Source organism: Pogoniulus pusillus, chromosome 43 (genome assembly GCF_015220805.1).
Source record: "Pogoniulus pusillus isolate bPogPus1 chromosome 43, bPogPus1.pri, whole genome shotgun sequence".
Taxonomy (NCBI): domain Eukaryota; kingdom Metazoa; phylum Chordata; class Aves; order Piciformes; family Lybiidae; genus Pogoniulus; species Pogoniulus pusillus.
The window spans coordinates 123,867-136,298 of record NC_087306.1 but is presented as its reverse complement, the minus strand read 5'-3'; the positions used below and the strand labels follow the sequence as shown (position 1 = coordinate 136,298).

The 12,432-nt window shown below is 65.6% G+C and overlaps 1 protein-coding gene across 1 annotated transcript in view; it reads left to right on the top strand.

Annotated features, from left to right (window-relative positions):
- Nucleotides 1-3,704: 3,704 nt before the first annotated feature.
- The window catches only part of KIRREL1 (kirre like nephrin family adhesion molecule 1), a 34,576-nt gene continuing 25,848 nt past the window's right edge, over nucleotides 3,705-12,432 (top strand). The window contains exon 1 of the mRNA XM_064175814.1: nucleotides 3,705-4,006. Coding sequence (XP_064031884.1) covers nucleotides 3,955-4,006 — 52 coding nt within the window. The 5' untranslated portion in view covers nucleotides 3,705-3,954. The remainder of the gene's footprint in view (nucleotides 4,007-12,432) is intronic.

Here is a 12,432-nt window from a genome sequence, read left to right as displayed (position 1 = left end):
CAGGCTCTCAGCCCTGGCAGGGCTCAGCCTCTGCCCCTGCCAGAGCTGCTCCAGGCCCCTCAGCACCTCCCCCCAGCCCCCCCTGGGCTCTCTCCAGCACCTCCCAGCCCCTGGCACTGTGGGGGGGGAGCCCAGTCCTGGCCCCCCCTGGCACTCCAGAGGTGCCCTGCCCAGGGCCCAGCAGAGTGGCAGCAGCACCTAACCCTTGCCCTGCTGCCCACACTCTGCCCCATGCCCCCAGCAGAGCCTCGGGGCTGTCCTGGCCATGTGGGCACCTGGCTGGCTGCTGGCACCTCGCTGCCCACCCAGCACTGCCAGGCCCTGCCCACTGGAGCTGCTCCCCAGCAGGTCCCTCCCTGCCCTGTCCTGCTGCAGGCTTTGGGGCAATCAAGCATCAGACCAAGCCAGAGGCTGCAGGGAGCTGCCAGGACCTTGGTGCCAGGACCCTGCTGCCCATCCCTCACCCCAGCACTGCAGGCAGAAGGGTCGTGGGGACCCCCCCCTCGCCCCCCAAAGCCTGCCAGAGTGCAGGGGCAGGAGGCACTGGCTGCAGGGTGGTGCTGGGACACTGTGCCTGACCCCAGCCCTTCCTCCTCTGCCACCCTCAGCCCTCACCCTGCCCCCACCTGTGAAGCCACCAAGCTGGGAGGTGGCACCCAAAGGGCAGCTCTGGCCCCTGGCCTGTGCCCAGCCCTGGCTGCCTCCTCCTGCAGAGGCAGAGGAGAGCTCAAAGTTCTCCATTCCCACCTCGGGGGCCATAACTGCTCCCCCCCCCCCTCCAGCCAGGACTTCTCACCTCACTCATCCTCACCACCCCAGCAGCTCCCCCCCTGCCCTGCCCTGCCCTGCTGCAGGAGGTTGGTCCCACCCCAGGGCCAGGACCCTTCACTTGTCCTGCTTCAACCTCCTCAGCTTCCCCCCCCCCCCCCCCCCAAATTTGCACTTAAGCAACTTTTAACTCCAAGCTCAGCACAGGGAGGGGAGAGGGAGGGGGGGGGAGGGAAGTCTCCCCCAGGGAGATGAGAGGCTCCAGGGAGCTGCTGCTGCCACCTCTCCCCCACCACCCCCCACAACCTCTGCACCCACCCGGAGGAATTTAAGTGGGAGAGGAGATGGAGGAGTGGAGAGAAAGCTGAAGGAGTTTGTGGAGCACAGAGGGAAGGGGGGGGGGGAGGGGAGGGGAGGGGGAGGGGCGTGGGAGGAGGTTGGGGGGGAGAGGGCGGGGAGGAGAGGAATTTGCTGACAGGAGGAGAGGAGAAATCTGCCACGTTGGCTGCTGGGGAGCAGGGGAGATGGACACAGCACTCCCTGAGGAGCAGGGCTGGGGGGGGGTGGGATGGGCAGAAGGACTCCCCCCCCCCCCTCCCCCCAGCACCCCCAAACCTTGGCTGAGGAGGGGCAAAGCCCCCACGGGGCAGCACAGCTCTGCCAGCCTGGCACTGGAGCCAGCCTGGCACTGGAGCAGCAGCCCCTGGCACTTGGGCTGAGCAAAGAGCATCCTGGCCCTGGGGACCTGCAGCTGAGCGTGGGCAGAGGAGGGGAAAGAGACTCTGCTGTGCCCTGGGGAGGGCACCTCTGGAGTGCCAAGGAGGGGGGGGGGCAGGGCTGGGCTAACCCCCCCCAGGGCTGCAGAGGGTCTGGGAGATGCTGGAGAGAGCCCAGGGGGGGCTGGGGAGGTGCTGAGGGGCCTGGAGCAGCTCTGGCAGGAGCAGAGGCTGAGCCCTGCCTGGGCTGAGAGCCTGCAGGAGAGCAGCCCCAGAGGGCATCTGGGCAGTGCCCAGCAACAGCTACAGGTGGGGTGGGGGGGGTAAGGGGCTGGGGCTGGCATCTGCTGAGTGGTGCCAAGGGGCACAAAGTGGGTGCCAGGAGGAGGAAGTTGTTTGCTGTGAGGGTGCTGAGGCCTGGAGCAGGCTGCCCAGAGAGGCTGTGGAGCCTCCTTGTGTGCAGAGCTGCCCAGCCCTGCCCTGGGCACTGTGCCCCCTGGGCAGGCTGCTGGGGGTGCCCTGCTGGGGGGCAGGGGTTGGGGGTGCAGGAGATGCCCTCCAGAGCTTCTTTCCCACCCCTCTTCCGGGCTGGAATTTTGTCTCTCCAAGCCCTTAAAGACCTTTTCCAACCCAAGCAGCTCCAAGCTCCTTTGCCAACCTGCAGGCTCCGAGCCAGGAGTGCAGAACCCCCAACCTGCCCCCTGGCATTTTTCTGCGGGGGGGTCCCTTAGAACCCCCCCCCTTGAGCTTTCTGCTGCCTCAATCCCTTTGGTTTTTAGCTCCTACCCTCCCTCCCCTCCCCTTTCCAAAATCCTGGAATTGTTTTGGTTGGAAAAGACCTTTTGAGGCTCCTGGAGCCTAACCCAGCCCAGTGCTGCTCTCCCACCCCCTTGGCAAGCAGCTTGAGGCCGGGGGGGGGGGCGATGGGGGGAGGAAAAAAGGCAGCTGAGGAAGCTTCTGCTGCTGACTCAGGCCCTGGGACCCACTCCTGATGTTTTCCTTTTCCCCTCCTCAAACCCTCAGGGCTCAGAATTCTATTTAGGAAGAGAAAGGAAAAGGCTTAAAGGGGGTGGGGGGGGGATGGGGGAGGGGAAATTGGCTGAAAATCCAAAGGAGCTCCAAAAAGGGACCCGAGGAAAAAATACTGAACCCCCCCCCCCAGGGCAGCCCCAATCCGAGCGGCAGCGGCAGAGGGATGAAGCTTCTGCGACCAGGCAGGAGCAGCTCCGGGCGCAGGGGAAGGAGGATTTGGAGCCGCTGAAGGCTTCAGCCTGAGCCTGCGGCCAGGGACTGGGGGGAGAGGGGAGGGGGAGGTGGGGACGGGGACAGGGGGCAAGCGGGGGGGGGGGGGGGGGGTGCTGCCGTGGGGAGCCGAGGGAGGGGTGCTGAGGGGTCTGGGTGGGTGATGTGGGGTCCTAGATAGGTGCTGTGGAGTCCTGAGTAGGTGATGTGGGGTCCTGGGTGGGTGGTGTGAGGTCTGGGCAGGCGTTATGGGGTCTGGGTGGATGCTGTGGGGTCCTGAGGAGGTGTTATGGGATCTGGATGGGTGCTGTGGGGTCCTAGATGGGTGCTGTGGGGCTCTGAGAGGGTGTTATGGGGTCTGGATGGGTGATGTGGGGTCCTGGGTGGGTGATGTGGGATCTGTGTGGGTGATGTGGAGTCTGGGTGTGTGTTGTGGGGTCCTGGGTGTGTGCTGTGGGGTCCTGAGTGGGTGCTGTGGGGTCCTGAGTGGGTGCTGTGGGGTCTGGGTGTGTGTTATGGGGTCCTGGGTGGGTTCTGTGGGGTCTGGGTGGGTGTTGTAGGCTCTGGGTAGGTGCTGTGGGCTCTGCGTGGGTGTCTTGGGGTCCTGAGTGGGTGCGTGGGACACCTCCCACCTGTATGTGTCCCACCACAGATGTGTGTCCCCCCCCCAGCATGTACGGACCCTGCCCTAACAGACACGAACCCCCCACAACACGCGTGGGGCACCCCCGAACACCTACGTACCCTCCCCCCCCCAACACACACGACCCCTCCCCAACACGCCTGGGACGCCCCCACCCCCCCCCAGCCCCCACCCCCGGGCACACGCATGACGTCTGCGCTCCCCACCCCAAACACGCAGCCCCCCCTCTTCCCCTCCCCCCTCCCCCCTCCCCCCTCCAAGCCCCTCCCCCCCAGGCCCCTCCCCCCCCAGCCCCTCCTCTCCCGTTCCCCCCCCCCCCCTCCCCGTCCCCGCTCACTCCGGGGCTCGGCGCGGTCGGAGCGGAGCCGGCAGCAGGGATCCGGGCGCGGATCCTTCCCCCGCTCCCCTCCCCTCCGGGCCATGCTTTAACGGGGCCGGTACCGGGGTGAGGGGGTCCAGACAACCCCCAACCCCCACCCCAGCCCCCGCCCCCTCCCCCCCCCCAAAAAGAAACCCTCAACCCCCCAACCCCCCCCCCCCAAACTTCCAGCTCCCGGTGCCCGGAGCGCGGTCGGGACGGGAGCTATGCGGATCCTGCTCCTCTGCCTGCTGACTCTCGCTGATAGCCGCGGGCAAGGTGGGTACCGGCACCGGGCAGCGCCGGGCAGCGGGCACCGAGCCTGGGCACCGGGCAGAGAGCGCCGGAACCGGAGACCGGCAACGGGGGGGGGGGGGGTCGGGAGCCGGGGAGAGAGCATCGCGGAGCGGGGACGGAGCAGCGGGAACAGGGGGACCGAGCTCTGAGCACCGGGAACCGGGGACCGAGCTCTGAGCACCGGGAACCGGGGACCGAGCTCTGAGCACCGGGAACCGGGGACCGAGCTCTGAGCACCGGGAACCGGGGACCGAGCTCTGAGTATCGGGAACCGGGGACCGAGCTCTGAGTACCGGGAACCGGGGACCGAGCTATGGGCGAGAGGGATGAGGGGGACTGAGCCTCGAGTACCGGGAACCGAGGATCGGAGACCGGGAACCGGGAACCCAGGACCGAGCATTGGGGATCGGGAACCGGGGGCCGAGGACACAGGACCGGGAACCGGCGACCGAGGATTGGGGACCGGGCACCCAGAGCCGAGCCTCGGGCACCCAGAGCCGAGCCTCGGGCACCGGAGCTGGCCCCGAAGTGCGAGTCCCAACTCCGCGGGCAAGGCTCCAGCTCCGGCTCCGCTTCCTCGCCCGTTGGCCGCGGGGCGGGAGCGGGGCCGGGGGTGCGGGGGGGGGGTCGGAACCGCAGCGGGCTCCGGGCACTGGTGGTTGTTATTGTTCCGGGGGGGGGGTCCTCGGCGTGGGTAGGATCCCCCCCCCCATCCTCCCGCCCTCTCCCGGTGTGGGTAGATCCCAGCTCTGATCCTCGTGGACCTCCCTCTCCGCTTTGCTTTATCCTGGGGGGGGTTCAGTCGCCGTAGACCTCCCCCCCCCACCCCCCCTCCCCTTTCCTGTCCCACTCCCACCTTCCTGGGGGCATTTGCGGACCCCCCCATCCCCCCACCCCCTTTTATTTAGCTGCGCTTCTGGACCCGCCTTACTTGGGGGGGGGTCCCCAATTCTGCCCCACTCTCCCACCTCCGCCTTTATAGGGGGGGGGTTGGTACTCGTAGACCCCCCCCCCCACACACACTTTCACTGGGGGGGGGGTCCTGATGCGACCAGGTTCGGTTTCCCCCGTGCCGGGGGCAGGTCCTGGTGGATGTCCCAGGCTGGGGTCGGGGTCTTGTTGTCGTCGTCGCTGTTCCTCCCCCCCCCCCCCCCCCATTCCCGATCCTAATCCCCTCCCACCCCCACTCTCAATCCTGCCCCCCCCTCCCCCTCCCTGAGGCCTGAGCAGGAAGTCGTGGGTGAGGGCACCCCCAGGTCACTTCTTGGGTGCCCCCAGGAGTTGGGGACCCAACCCTGCCCCCCCCCCACCCTCTGTTTTTTGGGCGGGGGGGAGGTGTTAAGGGGAGGGACTCAGTAGGGACATGGTGGCGCTGGGGGGGGCTGAGCAGAGTGGGAGTCCTCTGCCCCCATCCAGGAGGGGAAACTGAGGCCCAGGCAGATGCTCAGCCGAGGTCACATGGGGGGGGGGGGGATGGACACACGGACACAGGACACGACCAACCCTGCTGCCCCCCCCCGCCCCCCAAACTCTCTCTGTGGGGGGGGTGGGGAAGTTCCTCCTGCGTGCAGTGAGCTCAAGCAGGTCTCAGCCCTGCTGCAGCCTCCACAGGGCCGGAGTCTGGTGGCCTCTTCCCTGCTTCTTCCCAGCCTCTTCCCTGCCTCCTTCCCTGCCTCCTTCTTCCCTGCCTCCTTCTTCCCTGCCTCCTGCTGTCTTCCTTCCCTCCTTCTGCTCTCCCTCCTCCTTCTCTGCCTTCTTCTTCCCCATCTCTTCCCTGCCTTCTCCCCTGCCTCCTTCTTTCTCCCCTGCCTCCTTCTGCTCTTTCTTCTCTGCCTCCTTTCTTCCCAATCTCTTCCCTGCCTCCTTCTTCCTTCCCTGCCTCCTTCTTCCTTCCCTGCCTCCTCCTTCTCTCTCCTTCTCCTCTGCCTTCTTCTTGCTTCCCAATCTCTTCCCTGCCTCCTTCCCTGCTTTCTTCTTCCCTATTTCTTCCCTGCCTCCTTCCTTCTTCCCAATCTCTTCTCTGCCTTCTCCTCTCCCTCCTTCTCCATCTCTTCCCAGCCTCCCCTTCCCAGCCTCCCCTTCCCAGCCTCCCCTTCCCAGCCTCCCCTTCCCAGCCTCCCCTTCCCAGCCTCCAGGCTCCTTCCCTGCTGCAAAACCCAATCTAATTTTTAATTAAGGGGGCGGCGTTGCCGAGATGCCAGAAGCTGGGAACCGGGAGCAGGGAGCCGGGAGCTGGGAGCAGGGAGCCAGGGGCCGGGAGCTGGGAGCTGGGAACTGGGAGCCGGGAGCCGGGAGCTGGGAACTGGGAGCCGGGAGCCGGGGGGGGGTTGAGGCCAGGCTGTGGGGGGGCCAGGCACAGCCAGACACAAGAACTGAGTCAAGCCTCAGGGTTTAGGAGGAGTCTGCAAAGCTTCTTAGGGGGCTTTGGGAGAGGGGGGGGTGGGTGGGGGTCAGATCCCAGGGTCCCCCGCGCCAAGCCTGGGGGCAGCACTTTGGGGGGGAGGGGTGTCGGGGGGGGCACTCCGCTGCCCTCCCAGGGACAAAAGCTCCTCCCGCTCTGCTCCCGGGGCCATGCGGAGCTGGCCGAGGGCAGGGCCCCCGCGGCTCGGGCTGGGGACCTCAGCGGCGTTCGGGCTGGGATGTTTGGGGGGGCGGGGGGGGGGTCGTACCCCTAGGGAAGCAATGTGGTGCCCCCTCCCCAAAGTCCATCCTGAGTGGCCTCATCCCGACCTGCATCCCAGCGTGGGGGGGGTTGGTGGAGCTCCGGAGGGTTGGGATGTGGTATTGGGGGGGGGGGGGTCACATCCCTAGGGAAGCAACGCGGTGCCCCCTCCCCCCTCCTCTCCCCTTGAAGTCCATCCTGGCCTCATCCCGACCTGCATCCCAGCGTGGGGGGGGTTGGCGGAGGGTTGGGATCCGGTGGGATTTGGGGGGGGGAGGGGTCACATCCCTAGGGAAGCAACGCGGAGACCCTCCCCCCCCCTCCTCGCGAAGTGCATCCTGAGTGGCCTCATCCCGATCTGCATCCCAGCGTGGGGGGGTTGGTGGAGGGTTGGGATCCGGTGGGATTTGGGACTGGGGGGGGTCACATCCCTAGGGAAGCAACGTGGTGCCCCCTCCCCCCTGCCCAAAGTCCATCCTGAGTGGCCTCATCCCGACCTGCATCCCAGCGCGGGGGGGTTTGGTGTGGGGAGGAGCTCCGGGGGGTTGGGATCCGATGGGATTTGGGACTTGGGGGGGGGGGGGGCACATCCCTTAAATAAATGACCTGGTGACCCCCCCCCAAAATCCATCCTGAGCAGCCTCATCCCATCCTGCTCCTCACCATCACAGCTGTGGTGCAGGGATGGGCTGGGGGCTCCAGAGGGATTTTGGGGGGGGGGGGTCCCATCTGTGGCCAATCCATGTGGTCCCCCCCCCCAGGCCATGCTGAGCAGCTTCATCCCCACTGCTGGAACTGTGACATGGATAAGATGGGATTGGGGGGGAAGGGAGGGTTGGGGGGGGGTCACATCCATATGTGAGCAACTTGGTGACCTCCCCCACCCCAAAATAATGGATGAGGACCCAGCTGCCCCCCCCCAACCCTGCCCCAACTCCCCCCCCCCCCCCCAGCAGCCTCAAGCCCATCCCAGACCCCAACCAAGTTGTGCTGGGGAAGGGAGGAAGGGAATTGGGGGGGGGAGGGGGAGGGTCCTACCAGCCCCTCCCCCCCCAGCCCCACCCTCTGTGTCTTAGGGGGCACCTGGGTGGGTGGCATTGGGGCCTGGCACACTCAGTGCCCTGAAAGGTGGCACTGGAGAGACTGGGAGGGGGCAGGGGGAGGCTCTGGGGTGGTTTGAGATGAGGCTCAGTCCTTTTGCTGGTGGCTTACTGGGATGGCACAGGGATGGCACTGGGATGGCACTTGGATGGCATTGAGATGGCACTTGGGTGATATTGGGATGGCACTTGGGTGATATTAGGATGGCACTGAGATGGCAATCAGATGGCACTGGAATAGCACTGAGATGGTACTGGGAAGGCACTGGGATGGCACTGGGATGGCACTTTGATGGCACTGGGATGGCACTGGGATGGCACTTTGATGGCACTGGGATGGCACTGAGATGGTACTAGGAAGGCACTGAGATGGCACTGGGATGGCAATTGGATGGCACTGAGTTGGCACCAGGATGGTGGCCTCAGCTTTCTAGGGCAAGGAGGATGGGCATGGTATGGGGGGGGGGAGGGATGATGCCAGGGCAAGGGGCAGAAGGGAGACAGTGACTGGCAGAGCAATGCCAGGGCAGAGAGGGGGAAGATGGCAGGACACAAGAGCACCTAGGTGGCACCAGCCTGGCATGTTCCTGCCCTTGGTGGCTCCTGCAGGTCCCCACTGGAACCCCCACAGCTGGGAGGGTGATGAAGATGGTGGTGGGCACCTCCCTGCCCTCCCTCTGGTGCCAACCTGCTGGTTCAGCTCCCTGTGTGCCACCATGCCAGGGTGCCAAGGTATGGCTGAAGCTGGCCCTGTCCCCTGGGGGTGAGATGTGGCAGAGAGGAGGAGGATGGTGACCTTCACCCCCCCTTGCTGGGCACCATCGTGCCCTGCCCGTGGGCATTCAGGGACTTGTGGTGCTGCTGCCTGGCCCCAGAGGAGTCCCTGGGTTTGAGGTGAGCTCAGTGCCCCCTGGGCACCCTCTGCCCTCAGCTGATCTCTGCCCATCCTCCTGGCTCTGCTTGGGCCTCGCCTTGTGCCCACCTACCCCTCAGTGCCACAGCAGCCCCCACCATGTGCCAGCCAGCTCCAGGGCACCCCTGTGGCAGGGCCCTGGGTCACCAGCATCGTACCACGGGGCCATGGTGGGCACCATGGGCACCCCACAGCAGGGTGACCACCCCCAGCCCTGCTGCCACCCCTCAGGACACCAGTTTGGCAACTGGGATGGAGGCTGGGGGGCACTGGTGGTGGTGGGCACTGGTGGTAGTGGGCACGGGTGGGCACTGGTGGGGTTTTGGTGGTGAGCACTGGTGGTAGTGGGCACTGGTGGGGTTTTGGTGGTGGGCACTGGTGGTAGTGGGCACTGGTGGGGTTTTGCCAATGCTTTTCCCTCCTCCAGGGTGGGGAGGGCAGGGAGCAGGGCCTGGATGCAGCCCCAGGCTCTGCCCTCTGCGGTGCCAGGGCCAGTGGGATGGGCTCTGCCACTGCTCCATGCTGGGACTTGCCTGGGCAGCCTCTGCCAGGGCTGAATCACTCAGTGCCATGCTGGGGCCCAGTTTGCCAGCAGGGGGGCAGCCACTCAACCTCTGTGCCCCCTGCCCCAGCACCCTCCCTGCCAGCCCCAGGGCACCCCTGGGCCCTTTGTCCCTGTGTCCCATCTGCATCCTGACCCTGGGGAGGTGGCACCAGGGTGGGTGGTGGCAGCTCTGTGCCAGTGCCCGGAGCTGGGCAGAGCTCCTCAGGCTCCTGTGGGATTCCATTCATGCCTCCTGGCCTGGATCCCACCTGGGATCCCACTGGGATGTGCTCCCCTCCTGCTGGGCTGGTCCCAGGGGGTGCTGGAGCCATGAGAGGTGCTGGCTGCCACCCTCGGTGCTGCCAACCTCGGTGCTGCCACACTGCCAGCCAGGGGCCCTCTGTGGCATCCATGGAGCTCTCCATGGGCTGCATCCATGGAGCTCTTCAGGGGTCCCCCCAAGGCTCTTTCCCCTCCATAGCTCCATCCATGGATCCATCCAAGGGGCTCTTTATGGAGCTCTCCAGGAGCTCATCCATGGGATCCATCCACAGGTCTCTCCAAGACTGCCTCTATGGATCCCTCCAGGGGTCCCCCCATGAGTCCCTCCAGGGGCCCCCCCATAGGTCTCTTTATGAGTCCCTCCAGGGGTCTCTCTGGGGGTCCCTCTGTAGATCCCTCCAGGAGTCCATCCACGATTCCCTCCATGGGTCCACCCAGAGGTCCCTCCAGGAGCTTATCCAGAGGTCCCTCTGTGGGTCCATGCAGGATCTGCCCCTGGATCCATGTAGGGGATCCGTCCGTGGGTCCACGCAGGGATCCGTCCGTGGGTCCATGCAGAGATCTGTCCGTGGGTCCACGCAGGGGCTGCCTGGGTGGGTCCATCCAGGGGGTCTCTGGGTGGGTCCACGCAGGGATCTGTCCGTGGGTCCACGCAGGGATCCGTCCGTGGGTCCACGCAGGGGCTGCCTGGGTGGGTCTCTGCCTCCCCCGCGCAGCCCCTGCCGTGCCACCCCCGTGGGGGCCGCAGCAGACTCCCCCCAAGCTCCCCCCCCCTAATTGCTGGGCTCGGCTCAGGTTTGCCGATCAAAGGCTGCGCCGCTCCCTCGCTGCCTGCTTTGCTTTTCATTATCTCTTAATTAATCACTGCGGCTCCCGCACTTAGCAGATAATTAAGGTCTCCTGGGCACGAGGCTCATTTTCATAACCTCCTGCTCCCAGCCAGGAGTGGGCACTGCTGGGGGGGGCCAGGGGGGTGGGAGCTAGAAGGGACCCAGGGACCAGCCCGCGCCTGGCAGCGTGGCCACGGCAGAGCTGCTTGGCACCAGCTCCAGCTCCAACCCAGTGCCAGTTCAGAGTGGGGTACACTGGGATGAGGACCCCCCCAGTGCCAGTTCAGAGTGGGGTACACTGGGATGAGGACCCCCCAGTGCCAGTTCAGAGTGGGGTACACTGGGGTGAGGACCCCCCAGTGCCAGTTCAGAGTGGGGTACACTGGGATGAGGAACCCCCTGACCTGGGTACCAGCTCCCAGAGGAGGATGCTTGGCATGAGCCCCCCCCCCCCAGTATCAACCTACAGGGAGGATGCTGGGATGAGGACCACCCCCCAGTATCAGCCTGCAGGGAGGTGCTGGGACTAAACCCCCTCAGGGTACCAGCCCCACGTGGGAGATGCTTGCACAAGTAGCACCCCCCCAGTGCCAGTCCACAGGAAGCCCCCCCCAGCATCAACCCATAGAGAGGGAAGCTGGGATGAGGACCCCCCCCCAGGGTACCAGCCCAGAGCTGGGGATGCTGGCATGAGGAACCCACCACTGGGGTTGGCACTCCCCAGTGCCCACCAGCCCAGAGGGGGGAGGATGCTCAGGGGGAAGCCTGCCCAGTGCCAATCCATGAGGAGCTCCATCAGTGCCAGTCCAAAGTGAGGGTACTGGGATGAGGAGCCCCTACCAGTGCCAGCCTGAAGTGGGGGTACTGGGATGAGGAGCCCCTACCAGTGCCAGCCTGAAGTGGGGGTACTGGGATGGAAGCTGCAAAAGTGACTCCTTTCCAGCCACTCCCTTCCTCCTCTCCTTCTCCTCTCCCTTCCTCCTCTCCCTTCCTCCTCTCCCTTCCTCCTCTCCCTTCCTCCTCTCCCTTCCTCCTCTCCTTCTCCTCTCCTTCTCCTCTCCTTCTCCTCTCCTTCTCCTCTCCTTCTCCTCTCCTTCTCCTCTCCCTCTCCTCTCCCTCTCCTCTCCCTCTCCTCTCCCTCTCCTCTCCCTCTCCTCTCCCTCTCCTCTCCCTCTCCTCTCCCTCTCCTCTCCTCTCCCCTTCCTTTCTTTCCTCCTTCCCTCTTTCCCTCCTTCACTTCCTCCTTCCCTTCCTCCCACCTCCTCTCCCTCCCTCCCTCCTTCCTCCTTCCCTCCCTTTATCCCTCCTTCCCTTCCTCCTTCTCTCCTTCCTTCTTTCCTTCCCTCTCTCTCTTCCTCCCTCCCTCTCCCCCCCAGGTCCCTCAGGCTGGCATCGGATGTGGCGCAGTGGCTGCGGTGATGCCAGAGGAAGAGGCTGGCAGGAAGGGAGGGCTTAAAGGGTGGGGGGGGGGGGGTGGAAAAAAAGGCAACTCCAGTTTGGGAAAGCTGAAGGAGAGGCAAGAAAGGAGGAGAGAGAGAGGGGGGGGAGAGAGAGGGAGGGAGAGGGAGAGAGGGAGGGGGGGGGGGGGGAGAGGCCTTTGCTGCAAGGGCCGGGCCGCGCAGGCTGCCAGCGTTGCCATGGCAACCGCGGGATTATGATCCAAATGGAAATCAAAATAAGAAGTGGAAGGAGGAGGAGGAGGAGGAGGAGGAGGAGGAGGAGGGAGGGAGGGAAGGAGGGAGTGGGCAGGGGGGGGGAGCTGGAGAGCAAAGCCAAAGAGTGGAGTAAAGGAGGAGGGGAAGGAACTTTCTTGGCGCTGGGTGGCTGCAGAGGTTGCCATGGCAACGGCGGCGAGAAGGAGCTGGGGGGAGGGAGGGGAGAAGGAAAGGAGGGGGGGCAAAGGAGAGAGGTAGAGGGTCGGGGGGGGGCTTGAGGGGGGGCAGGGAGTGGCTTGGAGGGGGGTGAGGAGCAGCTTGGGTGGGGGGAAGGAGCGGCTTGGGGGGGGCAAGGAGTGCCTTGGGGGCATAAGGAGTGTCTTAGGGGGGTAGGGAGCATCTTGGGGGGGGTAAGGAGCATC